Source organism: Coregonus clupeaformis, chromosome 15, assembly GCF_020615455.1.
Source record: "Coregonus clupeaformis isolate EN_2021a chromosome 15, ASM2061545v1, whole genome shotgun sequence".
Lineage (NCBI taxonomy): Eukaryota > Metazoa > Chordata > Actinopteri > Salmoniformes > Salmonidae > Coregonus > Coregonus clupeaformis.
This window is the reverse complement of record NC_059206.1, coordinates 44,100,634-44,119,055: the sequence shown is the minus strand read 5'-3', so window position 1 is coordinate 44,119,055 and position 18,422 is coordinate 44,100,634. Positions and strand designations below refer to the sequence as shown.

Sequence of the window (18,422 nt, the reverse complement as noted above, 5' to 3'; positions counted from 1 at the left end):
TAGCAGACGCTCTTATCCAGAGCGACTTACAGTTAGTGAGTGCATAAATTTTTTCATACTGGCCCCCCGTGGGGATCGAACCCACAACCCTGGCGTTGCAAACGCCATGCTCTACCAACTGAGCTACACGGGACATATTACCTCAATTACCTTGACTAGCCTGTACCCCTGCACATTGACTCGGTACCGGTACCGGTGTATATCGCCTCATTATTGTCATTTTCTGTTACTATTTTTCCTTTCATTTATTTAGCACATTTTTGTTACTTTTTAAAAACTCTGCATTGTTGGTTAAGGGCTTGTAAGTAAGCATTTCACGGTAAGGTCTACACCTGTTGTATTCTGAGCATGTGACAAATAACCTTTGATTTGATTTGTATGTTATTTTCGCCCTTGTGTGACAGAAGAGTGTTCGTGGTCATGGTGAAGAGAGGTATCCTTGACCTTTCCTATCAGCAATCTAAAAAACATACAAAACAAACCAACCGTGCAGGTTTATTTCATTTCCTAAGTTTAACACAAGAAGACGATATTTGTCAACTTTTAATTATTGCAGTTGGAAATCCAGCTACAATTACATGCTTAGTTATCTACCCACCTCGTTCCTTTACTTATTTCTAGGTTCCCCTTTATGGTTTTGTGGCTTGAAAAGAAAGGAGAAGTGAGCCATTGGTCAAAAGGCAGGGCTATTTAAACTCAGAGAACACTCTCAGTATGCTGTGATAGCTGCTGTCATTTCTCACTGACACAAGGTGAGTTTTTTACTTTACACTTTTTTATGTCAAAGTGGTAAAGTCTGAAGTTTGACAAAAGGCACATAATGAGAAGTTATTTGAGCACAGGACTAGCTGTAATTGTATGCTTTCAATGTGTTGGCTGATCATTTGTGCGTATATCAACAGGAAGTCTTAGGAGTCTTTGACTAGAAAAGTCTTACAGTAACATGGAGGATTTTGAATATAAAGAATATGGAGAAGATTATACTGCTGACAATGGAACATATGAAAACATCTCTGTGAGTGGCTCAGTGACTTTCAACCGTCCCAGGTCCTTTTCGGTGGAAACTGTGATGGTAATCAATATCCTTATATCACTACTGGGTCTCAGTGGAAATGCTATAGTAATTTGGATTTCTGGCTTCAAGATGAGGACAACGGTCAACACCACTTGGTACCTCAGTCTGGCCATCTCAGACTTCCTGTTCTGTGTCTGTCTGCCCTTTAACATTGTTTACATGGCCACCTCACACTGGCCCTTTGGGCTGGTCATGTGTAAGCTGACCTCCTCCACTATGTTCCTCAACATGTTCAGCAGCGTCTTCCTGCTTGTTCTGATCGGTGTTGACCGCTGTGTGTCAATCACTTTTCCTGTCTGGGCACAGAACAACCGGACAGTGCCCAGAGCATCCGGAGTGGTCGTCCTCGTGTGGGCCCTCTCTGCTGCCCTGACTGTACCCTCACTGGTCCACCGTCAGATCAAAACACACGGGGCTGATACACTGTGCTACACTGATTACCAGACTGGTCACAAGGCAGTGGCTCTGAGTCGATTTGTCTGTGGCTTTGTGATTCCTCTTTTGATTATAGTCTTATGCTACTCAGTAATCTTTGTGCAGCTCAGGAGTCGCCCCATGAAATCCACTAAACCTGTCAAGATAATGACTGTCCTCATCGTGTCCTTCTTCGTTTGCTGGGTGCCCTATCACACCTTTGTCCTGTTGGAGTTGAACTTGGGGAACCACAGCCTTGATATGCTCGACACTGGGCTGAAGGTGGGCGGCACAATGGCTGCAGCAAACAGTTTCCTTAACCCCATACTGTATGTGTTCATGGGTCATGACTTTCGGCAAACCCTAAAGAGGTCTGTTCTGTGGAAGATAGAGAATGCAATGGCAGAAGATGGACGTACAGGTGGACGTAACCTCTCAAAGTCTGGGTCTTTTGAGAGTAAAGCATTAACACACGTCTGAGGTTTAAGATTGTGTCATTTTATTGAGGTTGTTTGTAAGTTTGTAATGATGGTACCTTTTTGTACTGCTTCTATCGATGTAATATGATTTGTAATGTATTCATTCAAGGTGTTACTGTGTACATATGAGTTTTAATGAATATCAAAAGGCATGTCTGATTAACATGTCTGTTGGAAATCTATTATGTTAGTTCTATAAAATTATTTGTCACAGGTATGGCCACTCATGTTTTCTTAAAGTATCTACTGATAACGCAACATGTCAAGTCTTGATCCCATGTTTCATGAGCTGAAATAAATGATCCCCAAAAGATTTCTCTCAAATTCTGGGCACAATTTTTTTTTACATCCCTGTTAGTGAGCATTTCACATTTGCCAAGATAATCCATCCACCTGAAAGGTGTGGCATATCAAGAAGCTGATTAAACAACATGATCATTACACAGGTGCACCTTGTGCTGGGGACAATAAAGGCCACTCTAAAATGTGCAGTTTTGTCACACAACACAATGCCACAGATGTCTCAAGTTTTTAGGGAGTGAGCAATTGGCATGCTGACTGCAGGAATGTCCACCAGAGCTGTTGCCAGAGAATGTAATGTTCATTTCTCTACCATAATTTGCCTCCAACATCGTTTTAGAGAATTTGGCAGTACGTCCAGCCGGCCTCACAACCGCAGACCACGTGTAACCACGCCAGCCCAGGACCTCCACATCCGGCTTCTTCACCTCCCAGGTCCACCCATGGCTGCGCCCCTGCCCAGTCATGTGAAATCAATAGATTAGGGCCTAATTTGTTTATTTCAATTGACTGATTTCCTTAAATGAACTGTAACTCAGTAAAATCGTTGAAATTGTTGCATGTTGTGTTTATATTTTTGTTCAGTATATTTGGGTAACAAAAAAAAAGAAACCTTCCCAGGCCTTGACAATTAAGCATCTGTGTGCTACAACACGTGACCGTTCAGGAACTGGGGTTGTGCAATGACTGAAAATAATGTCATGAATCATAGGAAAAGGTTGAGGTTAAAAACGTACAAATAGATTTCTCCTCTTAGACGGGATCGGTAGCCTTCAGATTGTGTCTCGAACCCGCTCACATTAAACAAGCATTGGTGACGGCCACGCGCCCCGTGTAGGCAACGACATGGGGATTCTGTCTCCGATCTCAAAATCAGGGCCAAAATCATGTAGTGTACACTCGGCTTTACAGTCATTATGACACAAAATGACACAATGTTTCCATATAACAGTGTGGGAGTATCATCTTGGGCGGTAGTCCACTGCAGTGGTGGATAAAGTACCCAATTTTCATACTTTAGTAAAAGTAAAGTTACGTTAATTGAAAATGACTCGGAGTCCGTAAGGTACAGAGCGGCAGGCAGGGTCGGGGCAGGCAGAGGTCAGTAATCCAGGGCAGTGTCAAATGGTACAGAACGGCAGGCTCATGGTCAAGGCATGCAGAAAGATAAAAACCAGGAAACCTCAACAACAGGAGTACGAAAAACACACTGGTAGGCTTGACGAAACAAGACGAACTGGCAACAGACAAACAGAGAACACGGGTATAAATGCACAGGGGATAATGTGGAAGATGGGCGACACCTGGAGGGGGTGGAGACAAGCACAAAGACAGGTGAAACAGATCAGGGTGTGACACTTAAGTACCAAAAGTAAAAGTATAAATAATTTCAAATTCCTTATATTAAGCAAACCAGATGGCACAATTTTATTTATTTTATTTTATTTACAGATAGCCAGGGACACACTCCAACACTCAGACATAATTTACAATATTTAGTGAGTCCGCCAGATCAGATGCGGTAGGGATTTTCTTTTGATAAGTGTGTGAATTGGATCAATTCCCTGTTCTGATAAGCATTCAACATTTAACGAGTACTTTTGGGTGTCAGGGAAAATGTATGGAGTAAAAAGTACATTATTTTCTTTGGAAATGTAGTGGAGTAAAAGTAAAAGTTGTCCAAAATATAAATAGTAAAGTAAAGTGCAGATACCCAACAAAACGACTTAAGTAGTACTATTTTTTACCTACAGTGGCTTGCGAAAGTATTCACCCCCCTTGGCATTTTTCCTATTTTGTTGCCTTACAACCTGGAATTAAAATTGATTTTTGGGGGGTTTGTATCATTTGAATTACACAACATGCCTACCACTTTGAAGATGCAAAATATTTTTTCTTGTGAAACAAACAAGAAATAAGACCAAAAAGAATTACTTGAGCGTGCATAACTATTCACCCCCCCAAAGTCAGTACTTTGTAGAGCCACCTTTTACAGCAATTACAGCTGCAAGTCTCTTGGGGTATGTCTCTATAAGCTTGGCACATCTAGCCACTGGTTCAAGGCAAAACTACTCCAGCTGCAAGACTCTTGGGGTATGTCTCTATAAGCTTGGCATATCTAGCCCATTGTTCAAGGCAAAACTGCTCCAGCTCCTTCAAGTTGGATGGGTTCAGCTGGTGTACAGCAATCTTTAAGTCATACCACAGATTCTCAATTGGAGGTCTGGGCTTTGACTAGGCCATTCCAAGACATTTAAATGTTTCCCTTTAAACCACTTGAGTGTTGCTTTAGCAGTATGCTTAGGGTCATTGTCCTGCTGGACGGTGAACCTCCGTCCCAGTCTCAAATCTCTGGAAGACTGAAACAGGTTTCCCTCAAGAATTTCCCTGTATTTAGCGCCATCCATCATTCCTTCAATTCTGACCAGTTTCCCAGTCCCTGCCGATGAAAAACATCCCCACAGCATGATGCTGCCACCACCATGCTTCACTGGTGTTCTCTGGGTGATGAGAGGTGTTGGGTTTGCACCAGACATAGTGTTTTCCTTGATGGCCAAAAAGCTAAATTTTTGACTCATCTGATTAATGCCCTCCTTGCCTGGTCCGTGAGTTTTGGTGGGCAGCCCTCTCTTGGCAGGTTTGTTGTGGTGCCATATTCTTTCAATTTTTTAATAATGGATTTAATGGTGCTCCGTGGGATGTTCAAAGTTTCTGATTTTTGTTTTTAACCCAACCCTGATCTTTACTTCTCCACAACTTTGTCCATGACCTGTTTGGAGAGCTCCTTGGTCTTCATGGTGCCGCTTGCTTGGTGGTGCCCCTTGCTTAGTGGTGGTGCAGACTCTGGGGCCTTTCAGAACAGGTGTATATATACTGAGATCATGTGACAGATCATGTGACACTTTATTTAACTAATTATGTGACTTCTGAAGGTATTTGGTTGCACCAGATCTTATTTAAGGTCTTCATAGCAAAGGGGGTGAATACTTATGCACGCACCACTTTTCCGTTATTTTGACTATTTTGTATATGTCCATTACATGAAATACTAATAAAAATCCATTTAAATTACAGGTTGTAATGCAACAAAATAGGAAAAACGCCAAGGGGGATGAATAGGGGGTTGTAAACCAGCCTGCGGTGCCCCAGGAATAGCACCATGTCCATCAGCTGGGAAAATAAGTCTTCAGAGCCTCATAATGTACCACATGCACCTGCTTCCCAAACCTCAGCCAGTCCAGGGTGTGAGATGCCCACCAAGGGGCATAAATCTATATAAACTCTAACCACACTGCACAGAGATGGAGAACAACATCTCAGTCATGTTTTTAGTGAGAGGTCTGCTGCAATTTGTTTCACTTCTCAAAACCTATAAGAAAGGCATCCTTTTCACCTTTTCCTCTCCACAAATCGAGGGGGGGCAAATCCAACATGGCCTCCATACCTGCGATAGAACTCAAGCATCAGGGCTTTGTAGGGGTTGCAGATCATTCGAATGCTGGAGTCAAAGGCATGGATCGCCTCCCTGCCACTCTCATGGGTCTTTATGCAGATAGTCCTGCCATTGCACCATTCATCTCTCTCTCCTTTGAAACATGTTAAAGGGGACGTTTCAGTATTTTACAACTTAAAGTTACAGTCACAAAATGGACAGTGGGCCATTGACTTAACTGGTGTGGTGGGGTGTTCATAGGTTAACTTAATAAGCCTGCTAGTTGGGTATTTACCTTTGTGGTAGAGGGGACCATCAAAGTAGTAGCTGCCAGTGTAGAATCCTGTGGCCAATTCTATCAGGTGACGTGCCTAGGTGTTTCCTGTCCCTGGGAAGCTGGCTAATGCCGTCAGCTTTTTTGGCAGGCAGAGCAGGAAACACCTGTCTATGCATCAGCTGTCTGAACAGGAACAGACATGGAAGGTGGCATTAAAAGAGGAATAGAGAGGACTTGAAATGTACAACCCTGTTTTAAATGTTTCTCCGAACTCTAAATGAAAAACTCCCACAACAGAAATATTATGTTAGCCAAGGTGTAGTCTCTCGTACACAAGCTTTGGTCCGAGATTAGCTAAAGTGGAATATTCGACCAGTGTAAAGCAGAAGTAGAAATCAGCACAGAGATGATGACCTACCTACATGTTGAAACATGGGTCACATGCAGAACAACAACAAAAAATACCTAAACAAAAATACGAGGAAGTCAGTACCCTGTTCCCATCAATGACGCAGTGCATAGGGCTTTTGGGAAATGAAATTCCCCCAATAAATTTCACAAGTCACTCACCACCACTCAGCAGGCAAGCTTGCATAATAATGGCGTGATGGTGTGCAAAGTGAAAATGACATCTTGGGACTGATGTTCCGTTTTTGTTTGTATGACCCTACTGGAATGCTCACTCTTGATTCGAGTCTGATACACCATGAAGTAGTCCTGAGTGCCACAGTGCTCCAGCTCTTCTCCAGGGCAGCTCTGCAGACACATCTCTTCATCCTCCTGCTCATGCAGGGGGAACAGGAATGTAGGGTAACCACAAAAGCACCACTTGTCCCAAGAACAGCCAGAGACAACACCTGGGGGAGCATACATACTCCCTGTTCAACTGAGTGACAAGATCTGATGCAGATAATGAAGTCTCTTTGGTGATGTTTTCTGTTAGCTAAATACATTTTCCATTTAAAATAGAATGAAGATAGAGGTTTCCTGACCTGATCAGTGCAGAAATCCCCACATTTCTCCACAGACAAATTCAGGATGTCAGCCCTGATGGGGAAAGCCTCTGTTACGTTCACTGGCTTCTTGAAGCACCCTTTAAAAATGTAACTTACATCTGTGTAGAGAGAGAATGGGCTAGCTAGTAGATTAACTGCTCACCAAGCTAACTTTAACAAGTTAACATTATCAAGAATATGTATAGAAAAAGAAACAACTCACTGTGTCCAACAGAGTCCGGAGCTGGTTCTAGGAGGTAGATGGAGAGCCGATCAAGTCCTCCACAGATGATGCTCTGGTCCCCCTTGCAGTCCATGTTACAGTCTCTGAGGCATTAGGGGCCTGGACCTTATGGCCACAATAGCACTCAGCTCCAAATTCCAGCCTTGCATACAGGTAGCCTCTGATGCAGAGGACACCAGCATGAATTACTTTTACCCCTGGGTATACTGACAAGAAAGCTTTAAAAAAGACATAGCAATCATCAATACAAGTAAGGAACAATTGAATAGCTGTTACTAAGTGATGAGGTGGTAGTAGTAGAGCACAACCCTGTGGAAAATGTGAATGTATCAGTTGTATTAGTGAATGAGTGAGTGAGTGAGTGAGTGAGTGAGTGAGTGAGTGAGTGAGTGAGTGAGTGAGTGAGTGAGTGAGATATCTGTTGAGTTCTCCCTCCTTACCACTGGAAGGACAGTGACCTACTGTACCTTCAAGCACAGTTGTCCTGACATTGGAGGACTGCCATTTTCTTGTCATCAAAGAAAGACACCCCTCTATGGGTCCTCTTCTGTGAATTGTCAATGTAGCAACCAGGAGGTTGGACAGCAGGAGATAGATCATTTAAAAAACAAATACTTGTCAACACAAAGACAAAAAACGGAGGTTATGTATTTTCCATAAGATAACCCGTCCTTCGCCTTTTCATCCGACACACACCAAGCTACACTGACCAAAAGTATGTGGACACCTGCTCGTCGAACATCTCATTCCAAAATCATGGGCATTAAAATGAAGTTGGTCCCCCCATTGCTGCTATAAAAGCCTCCACTCTTCTGGGAAGGCTTTCCACTAGATGTTGGAACATTGCTGCGGGGAATTGCTTCCATTCAGCCACAAGAGCATTAGTGAGGTCGGCCACTGATGTTGGGCGATTAGGCCTGGCTCACAGTCGGCATTCCAATTCATCCCAAAGGTGTTTGATGGGGTTGAGGTCAGGGCTCTGTGCAGGCTAGTCAAGTTCTTCCACACCGATCTCGACAAACCATTTCTGTATGGACCTCACTTTGTGCACAGGACATTGTCATGCTGAAACAGGAAAGGGCCTTCCCTAAACTGTTGGCACAAAATTGGAAGCACAGAATCGTCTAGAATGTCATTGTATGCTGTAGCGTTAAGATTTCCCTTCACTGGAACTAAGGGACCTAGTCCGAACCATGAAAAACAGCCCCAGACCATTATTCCTCCTCCACCAAACTGTATAGTTGGCACTATGCATTGGGGCAAGTAGCGTTCTCCTGGCATCCGCCAAACTCAGATTCGTTCATCGGACTGCCAGATGGTGAAGCGTGATTCATCACTCCAGAGAACGCATTTCCACTGCTCCAGAGTCCAATGGCGGCAAGCTTTACACCACTCCAGCCGACGCTTGTCATTGTGCATGGTGATCTTAGGCTTGTGTGCGGCTGCTCGGCCATGGAAACCCATTTCATGAAGCTCCAGTCGAACAGTTATTGGGCTGACGTTGCTTCCAGAGGAAATTTGGAACTCGGTAGTGAGTGTTGCAACCGAGGACAGACAATTTTTATGCGCAACGGGCTTCAGCACTCGGCGGTCCTGTTCTGTGAGGTTGTGTGGCCTACCACTTCGCGACTGAGCCGTTGTTGCTCCTAGATGTTTCCACTTCACAATAACAGCACTTACAGTTGACCGGGGCAGCTCTAGCAGGACAGAAATTTGATGAACTGACTTGTTGGAAAGGTGGAATCCTATGATGATGCCACGTTGAAAGTCACTGAGCTCTTCAGTAAGGCCATTTTACTGCCAATGTTAGTCTATATACACCTGTCAGCAACAGGTGTGGCTGAAATAACCGAATCCATTAATTTGTAGGGGTGTCCACATACTTTTGTATATATAGTGAATACAAAGACCTGTCTAGCAATTAGCAATCACTCACAGAGGGCATCCTTATAACAGTGGTTCCTACTGTCAGAAAACAACATACTTCCATCAATAGTCGGCAGAAACCATCATGAAATATCCAAATGAAACCAAATATGCAAGTGAAAACACATAGAAAAAATTAAGATTTGCAGTTTTTTTAAGGAGACCCTGTCTACCTGGATAGCTTGAGACAGGAAACAGGAGCTTCTATGTTCATCAAATTACTTACTGTATGCATGTGTTCATAGAAGGTTTATAGGTCAAGCCCTGCTGGTATGCATGCTGGGATTGACAGGAACAGTATTTACAGACACTTCATTCAAGAGGTACCTGGCACTAACCGTAAAGCCTTGATATTGCCTGAATGAAAAGATTAGGCACGTACTAACAAGTGGTGAACAGATTGGGGGGGTTCTTAATGTTACTGTTTTGTACACTCTGTGTATATGCTTGTGTCGTGAAAGGCTTGTTATTATATTTAGCAGAATTTCCCATTGATAATATTCTGTAAATGCGTAGCTTCAGCTATTCAATGTGCCACTTACAGTGGGGAAAAAAGTATTTAGTCAGCCACCAATTGTGCAAATTCTCCCACTTAAAAAGATGAGAGGCGCCTGTAATTTTCATCATAGGTACACGTCAACTATAACAGACAAAATTAGAAAAGAAAATCCAGAAAATCACATTGTAGGATTTTTTATGAATTTATTTGTAAATTATGGTGGAAAATAAGTATTTGGTCAATAACAAAAGTTTCTCAATACTTTGTTATATACCCGTTTTCTGTAAGTCTTCACAAGGTTTTCACACACTGTTGCTGGTATTTTGGCCCATTCCTCCATGCAGATCTCCTCTAGAGCAGTGATGTTTTGGGGCTGTCGCTGGGCAACACGGACTTTCAACTCCCCTCCAAAGATTTTCTATGGGGTTGAGATCTGGAAACTGGCTAGGCCACTCCAGGACCTTGAAATGCTTCTTACGAAGCCACTCCTTCATTGCCCGGGCGGTGTGTTTGGGATCATTGTCATGCTGAAAGACCCAGCCACGTTTCATCTTCAATGCCCTTGCTGATGGAAGGAGGTTTTCACTCAAAATCTCAAGATACATGGCCCCATTCATTCTTTCCTTTACACGGATCAGTCGTCCTGGTCCCTTTGCAGAAAAACAGCCCCAAAGCATGATGTTTCCACCCCCATGCTTCACAGAAGGTATGGTGTTCTTTGGATGCAACTCAGCATTCTTTGTCCTCCAAACACGATGAGTTGAGTTTTTACCAAAAAGTTTCATCTGACCATATGACATTCTCCCAATCCTCTTCTGGATCATTCAAATGCACTCTAGCAAACTTCAGACGGGCCTGGACATGTACTGGCTTAAGCAGGGGGACACGTCTCGCACTGCAGGATTTGAGTCCCTGGCGGCATAGTGTGTTACTGATGGTAGGCTTTGTTACTTTGGTCCCAGCTCTGTGCAGGTCATTCACTAGGTCCCCCTGTGTGGTTCTGGGATTTTTGCTCACCATTCTTGTGATCATTTTGACCCCACGGGGTGAGATCTTGCGTGGGAGCCCCAGATCGAGGGAGATTATCAGTGGTCTTGTATGTCTTCCATTTCCTAATAATTGCTCCACAGTTGATTTCTTCAAACCAAGCTGCTTACCTATTGCAGATTCAGTCTTCCCAGCCTGGTGCAGGTCTACAATTTTGTTTCTGGTGTCCTTTGACAGCTCTTTGGTCTTGGCCATAGTGGAGTTTGGAGTGTGACTGTTTGCGGTTGTGGACAGGTGTCTTTTATACTGATAACAAGTTCAAACAGGTGCCATTAATACAGGTAACGAGTGGAGGGCAGAGGAGTCTCTTAAAGAAGAAGTTACAGTTCTGTGAGAGCCAGAAATCTTGCTTGTTTGTAGGTGACCAAATACTTATTTTCCACCATAATTTGCAAATAAATTCAAAAAAAATCCTACAATGTGATTTTCTGGATATTTTTTTTCTCAATTTGTCTTTCATAGTTGACGTGTACCTATGATGAAAATTACAGGCCTCTCTCATCTTTTTAAGTGGGAGAACTTGCACAATTGGTGGCTGACTAAATACTGTTTTTCCCCACTGTATAGTCCTAGTTATACCAACAGCCTTATTAAACCCTTTTAAAGACAGAATAACACAATACAAAAAAACGAGTGCTACTTATCTGCAGATGAAGGCGTTTGAGTGTAATCATGTTGGCCATATTTGATTCAGAATCAAATTGATTTACACCGGAACAGTCTTTATGTATTGTACACTAATCTGAAAAAATGCCTCTCATCTACAATATTCATACTTACACGTGATTTAACCTCCATCAATTGGTATAATGGCAGCCATAGCTAATTTTCCCACAGCATCGGACACCCCCTAACTTCGGACACTCTCTAGCGGTTGGAGGACTAAATCGAGGTTCTAAATCACCTCGAGCTCAACATTTAAATGGACTGGAAAATACCGGTAAGTTTTGCGACTAACGACACCCTTCTAGCTAGCTGACCACCGATTTTCAGTGCAATTTATGTAAGTTAGGTTTTGAGAGTTTTCAAAAAAGTTATATATGTATACATTTTGTGGAACACGCTGCATATTGTAAAATGTGACTGCATGACAGACCACAAATAATTTAATATCCAACTTTTTACCTCTGAAATATAGCTAACGGATTTTCTAATGTTGCTGGCTTAGTTGCTAAATGTTGATAGAACTGCTAAGTAGGCAAAAAGGAAAGAAATTGTAAGCGTCAGAGGGATGTAGCTCAGTTGGTAGAGCATGGCGTTTGCAACGCCAGGGTTGTGGGTTCGATTCCCACGGGGGGCCAGTATGAAAAATACAAAAATAATGTATGCACTCACTAACTGTAAGTCGCTCTGGATAAGAGCGTCTGCTAAAATGTAAATGTAAATAATACATATCACGAAAACAGCTGAATGTTGTCAAGCTTTACCGTATCAAAATTGGAGTCCTCTGACGGAGGCGTTTTGCACAATCTGCAAAAATGTATTTGGAACTTTGAACCATTAACTTTTTGACACCTATCACTGTTGGCTATGTTTCATCTTACAACAGCTACATAGAGGCAGTATTTAGTCAAATGTTACAATGTATGCATCAATATTAAACTAATTGGGACACTAATTTTCATTACAGATAACATCAAACAAAAAACGTGGGTACACTTTCAGTTATTGTGAAAACTTTCATCACCTTTCAATGCCTTAGCTTTGAAATGTAAATGTTTATACATATTCAGATTGAGTTATCTTTCTAAAATGTGTATGCCAAGTTATTTAGCTACATGTATTAACACCACAGCATGGAGAAAGTCAAGAGGAAGCAGTGGAGTGAGGTGGACATGTTCCATGCCATGGAGGACTGCGTGGCAGAGATGACTATCCGCCAGGCTGCCAAGGTTAGGCATCTTTTATTTTTAGGAGATTACCATGTGTATGTGAATTGTATCTGCTAGTAACAGTTTTCTTTTCTTATTTACCAAGGTGCATGGTGTACCTCGGCAGACCCTGGCGGACAGGCTGAGCGGTCTGGTGACCCATGGTTGTCGCAGTGGACCACCTACATTGCTTGCACCAGAGGATGAAAATTCTCTGGTGGAGTACTGTATCTACTGCGCCAGCCATGGGTTCCCCTTCACCAGACAGAGGCTGATGAAATACGCCGACAAAATACGCAGGTATTAGGTGTTTTATGTGTTTATGTATGTAGATTGGCGGACTGACTGTTCTTAATGTGTGTGATGTAAATGTGAATGTGTATGGTGATGCCAAAACAAACATTTTCATCCTGGATGGACAATTACAGTGCCATGAAAAAGTATTTGCCCCCTTTCTAATTTTCTCTACTTTTGCATATTTGTGATACTGAATGTTATCAGATCTTCAACCAAAACCTAATATTAGATAAAGGGAACATAAGTGAACAAATAACACAACAATTACATATTTATTTCATAAACCAAGTTATGCAACACCCAATTCCCCTGTGTGAAAAAGTAATTGCCCCCTTACACTCAATAACAGGTTGTGCCACCTTTAGCTGCAATGACTCTAACCAAATGCTTCCTGTAGTTGTTGATCAGTTTCTCACGTCGCTGTGGAGGAATTTGTGGAGGAGTTCTTCCATGTAGAACTGCTTTAACTCAGTGACATGTGGGTTTTCAAGCATGAACTGCTCGTTTCAAGTCCTGCCACAACATCTCAATTGGGATTAGGTCTGGACTTTGACTAGGCCATTCCAAAACTTCAAATGTGTTGCTTTTTAGCAATTTTCATGTAGACTTGATTGTGTGTTTTGGATCATTGTCTTGCTGCATGACCCAGCTGCGCTTCAGCTTCAGCTCACAGATGGATGGTCTGACATTTTCCTGTAGAATTCTCTGATACAGAGCAGAATTCATGGTTCCTTCTATTAAGGCAAGTCATTCAGGTCCTGAGGCAGCAAAGCATCCCCAAACCATCACACCACCACCACCATGCTTGACCTTTGGTATGATGTTCTTACTGTGGAATGCAAAGTTTGGTTTTCGCCAGGCATTACTGGAACCATGTCCTCCAAAAAGTTATACTTTTGAATCATCTGTCCATAGAACGTTCTTCCAAGAGTCTTGATGATCATCCAGGTGCTTTTTGGCAAACTTGAGTCAACTTTTTGGACGAGATGGGTCCTCTGTGGGCTCTCGGGATATAGGGTTGAAGTATTCAGCCGTGTACAGGTCCTCCACTGACTGCACCTGGTTGGGCACGGCTGGCTTCCTCCACTCACATTCCACAGCCCTACGGCTGACATAGTGAACCGCCAAAATAGGCTGCATGGCTACACTTATGAGCTCCACTGAGGCATTCACATGTGGTAGAGAGAATCCCCTGGTCACCTATAGAGACCTACCAAGACGATGGATATCAAGTGCCACATGCCTTTCAGTGCATGACTTTGAACACCTTGAAATGCATTTGTTGAAAGAAATGTGCTATATAAATAAAGTGTCATTTGATTGATGACATTACAGCTGTAGAATATTTAATCAACTGTATTTTTCACATGAGGACAAGTGCAGTTTTTCCATAAACTTTTAATTGATAGCTTGGGATTTTATCACTTGACATATCAATCATATAGTGGGAAGGATCCTATAAATCAAGACTGTGTGAATGCATGTACCACACCGAATAATTAAATACTGTGCCTTTGAAGATTTGTCTCTGGTCATGAAACCACAATACAGGCTGGATGTCTTAACAGTCAATTCTGAATGTCAATAGATTTTTTTGATTCATTCTCATCAATGACAACATTCTAGAATTGAGCTACCACTCATCTAAGTCTGGTATCCAGGATAACCTGGTTAATGATTATAGAATTGATTAAGTGGCTTTTGTAGAATGACAGCTTTATAGAACACATTGTATTTCTAAGATGCTCAAACTTAACTTAATAACTACACTCACCGACACAGGATAAACTTTATCCCTCATGCTGGCCCTGACCAAACTGGTAAGTTGCCCCTCACTATAGCTGCACTTCTCCACATGGTCAGACTTATAATGGTCTTCTCCCCTTTTAATGCTCTTATGCTCATCCTTGAGAAATGCAGTAAGGTCTGAGACACAAGTCGACATACTGTACAAACATTTATCTAGGCTAAGTAATACAACATGATGTTTTGATCTATTGCTCTGCTAACTAGCTAGCTAAAGTGTAGTCAGTGGCTAGCTAAGACAGAGAAAGGGGATGTAAGAAGTTCAACACTTTACTCAATTAATTTCTAAACCGCACATGGATTCATCATGGATCTGATCACGCTGGTGAACGGTAGCGACGTGCAGGAGCTTCATCAAAACGACCAAACACAAATACTTAATTTGAAGTGTTTGTAAAATTCACTATGTGAAAAATGAATGGTGGAGAAACGATTGGAACCATTTCTGTATTTGACCGCTAGGTTGAATGGATATCATGACTCGTCCACTGTTGCGGAATATAATGGTGCTTTCAAGACAACTGGGAACTCAGGGAAAAAACGAGGTAAAATCATGACGTTAATAATATTCAGCTCAGACAGTCAGAGCTCTAGAAGGATGCCCGAGTTTCCGACATGGAAATAATTCATGTCGGAAATAATTATTGAAAACAACAATTTTATTTTTGGTCTTAATTTAAGGTTAGGCATAAGGTTAGCATTGTGGTTATGGTTGAGTGTTAGGGTAAGGTTTAAAATTAGATTTTAAGAAGATAAGTTCTAGAAATGTATGTTTTTTATTTTGTTTACAATTTTAATTTTTGTAGTTTTTTTGGCGGGGGGCAGGGGGTAAATCAGCTTTAATATTGCAGAGAGATTGTAACTTCCATCAATGTAATTGTCTGCATCACTTCCAATCCCCCATATGTTTTTTTCCTCGCAAATATGTATATATATACATATACATACAAATACACATATATACAGTGGGAAGAACAAGTATTTGATACACTGCCGATTTTGCAGGTTTTCCTACTTACAAAGCATGTAGAGGTCTGTCATTTTTATCATAGGTACACTTCAACAAAAATCCAGAAAATCACATTGTATGATTTTTAAGTAATTAATTTGCATTTTATTACATGACATAAGTATTTGATACATCAGAAAAGCAGAACCTAATATTTGGTACAGAAACCTTTGTTTGCAGTTACAGAGATCATACATTTCCTGTAGGCCTTGACCAGGTTTGCACACACTGCAGCAGGGATTTTGACCCACTCCTCCATACAGACCTTCTCCAGATCCTTCAGGTTTCGGGGCTGTCGCTGGGCAATACGGACTTTCAGCTCCCTCCAAAGATTTTCTATTGGGTTCAGGTCTGGAGACTGGCTAGGCCACTCCAGGACCTTGAGATGCTTCTTACAGAGCCACTCCTTAGTTGCCCTGACTGTGTGTTTCGGGTCGTTGTCATGCTGGAAGACCCAGCCACGACCCATCTTCAATGCTCTTACTGAGGGAAGGAGGTTGTTGGCCAAGATCTCGCGATACATGGCCCCATCCATCCTCCCCTCAATACGGTGCAGTCGTCCTGTCCCCTTTGCAGAAAAGCATCCCCAAAGAATGATGTTTCCACCTACATGCTTCACGGTTGGGATGGTGTTCTTGGGGGTTGTACTCATCCTTCTTCTTCCTCCAAACACGGCGAGTGGAGTTTAGACCAAAAAGCTCTATTTTTGTCTCATCAGACCACATGACCTTCTCCCATTCCTCCTCTGGATCATCCAGATGGTCATTGGAAAACTTCAGACGGGCCTGGACATGCGCTGGCTTGAGCAGGGGGACCTTGCGTGCGCTGCAGGATTTTAATCCATGACGGCGTAGTGTGTTACTAATGGTTTTCTTTGAGACTGTGGTCCCAGCTCTCTTCAGGTCATTGACCAGGTCCTGCCGTGTAGTTCTGGGCTGATCCCTCAACTTCCTCATGATCATTGATGCCCCACGAGGTGAGATCTTGCATGGAGCCCCAGACCGAGGGTGATTGACCGTCATCTTGAACTTCTTCAATTTTCTAATAATTGCGCCAACAGTTGTTGCCTTCTCACCAAGCTGCTTGCCTATTGTCCTGTATCCCATCCCAGCCTTGTGCAGGTCTACAATTTTATCCCTGATGTCCTTACACAGCTCTCTGGTCTTGGCCATTGTGGAGAGGTTGGAGTCTGTTTGATTGAGTGTGTGGACAGGTGTCTTTTATACAGGTAATGAGTTCAAACAGTTGCAGTTAATACAGGTAATGAGTGGAGAACAGGAGGGCTTCTTAAAGAAAAACTAACAGGTCTGTGAGAGCCGGAATTCTTACTGGTTGGTAGGTGATCAAATACTTATGTCACGCAATAAAATGCAAATTAATTACTTAAAAATCATACAATGTGATTTTCTGGATTTTTGTTTTAGATTCCATCTCTCACAGTTGAAGTGTACCTATGATAAAAATGACAGACCTCTACATGCTTTGTAAGTAGGAAAACCTGCAAAATCGGCAGTGTATCAAATATTTGTTCTCCCCACTGTACATATAAATACATATATATATATATACATATCCTTTTGTAAAATATATTTCCCTTAATTACTTTCCAACCCCACCACCCCTTCCCTAATTGGAGTAAACTAATGAACAACAATGCTTAGGCCTCTACTTCCAGCTTATACATACTATATACATTTTATGGACACAGGGAATTTTACAATAATTCTATTTTGTTTGTTTTTACTCCTGAACTTCCTCTACCCTCAACCTCTCCGATCATTTTCATGATGTCCATCCAGTTTGCTTCGATATGCCATATCTTTATAACTATGCTCTTTCACAAAAGCTCTCAACCTATAACCTACAGTTGATGTCGGAAGTTTACATACACCTTAGCCAAATACATTTAAACTCAGTTTTTCACAATTCCTGACATTTAATCCTAGTAAAAATTCCCTGTCTTAGGTCAGTTAGGATCACCACTTTATTTTAAGAATGTGAAATGCCAGAATAATAGTAGAGAGAATGATTTATTTCAACTTTTATTTCTTTCATCACATTCCCAGTGGGTCAGAAGTTTACATACACTCAATTAGTATTTGGTAGCATTGCCTTTAAATTGTTTAACTTGGGTCAAACATTTCGGGTAGCCTTCCACAAGCTTCCCACAATAAATTGGGTAAATTTTGGCCCGTTCCTCCTGACAGAGCTGGTGTAACTGAGTCAGGTTTGTAGGCCTCCTTGCTCGCACACGCTTTTTCAGTTCTGCCCACAAATTTTCTATAGGATTGAGGTCAGGGCTTTGTGATGGCCACTCCAATACCTTGACTTTGTTGTCCTTAAGCCATTTTGTCACAACTTTGGAAGTATGCTTGGGGTCATTGTCCATTTGGAAGACCCATTTGCGACCAAGCTTTAACTTCCTGACTGATGTCTTGAGATGTTGCTTCAATCTATCCACATAATTTTCCTTCCTCATGATGCCATCTATTTTGTGAAGTGCACCAGTCCCTCCTGCAGCAAAGCACCCCCACAGCATGATGCTGCCTCCCCCGTGCTTCATGGTTGGGATGGTGTTCTTCGGCTTGCAAGCATCACCCTTTTTCCTCCAAACATAACGATGGTCATAATGGCCAAACAGTTCTATTTTTGTTTCATCAGAGCAGAGGACATTTCTCCAAAAGGTCTGGCTTTTTTATGGCGGTTTTGGAGCAGTGGCTTCTTCCTTGCTGAGCGGCCTTTCAGGTTAT

The 18,422-nt window shown here is 42.2% G+C and overlaps 1 protein-coding gene and 1 pseudogene across 1 annotated transcript; one reads left to right on the top strand and one right to left on the bottom strand.

Moving 5' to 3' along the window:
* The first annotated feature begins 688 nt into the window (after positions 1–688).
* On the top strand, positions 689–2,281 carry LOC121582362 (chemokine-like receptor 1). The gene is made up of 2 exons (XM_041898096.1): positions 689–752; positions 903–2,281. The coding sequence occupies exon 2, from the start codon at positions 944–946 to the stop codon at positions 1,967–1,969; it is 1,026 nt and encodes a 341-aa protein (XP_041754030.1). The 5' UTR covers positions 689–752; positions 903–943; the 3' UTR covers positions 1,970–2,281.
* Positions 2,282–2,931: 650 nt separating this feature from the next.
* LOC121583469 lies at positions 2,932–13,997 on the bottom strand (annotated as a pseudogene).
* Between the last annotated feature and the right edge of the window lie 4,425 nt (positions 13,998–18,422).

What these genes read in the sequence shown, in the direction of transcription:
- LOC121582362 (XM_041898096.1), top strand. Translation starts at nt 944, where the DNA reads ATGGAGGATTTTGAATATAAAGAATATGGAGAAGATTATACTGCTGAC.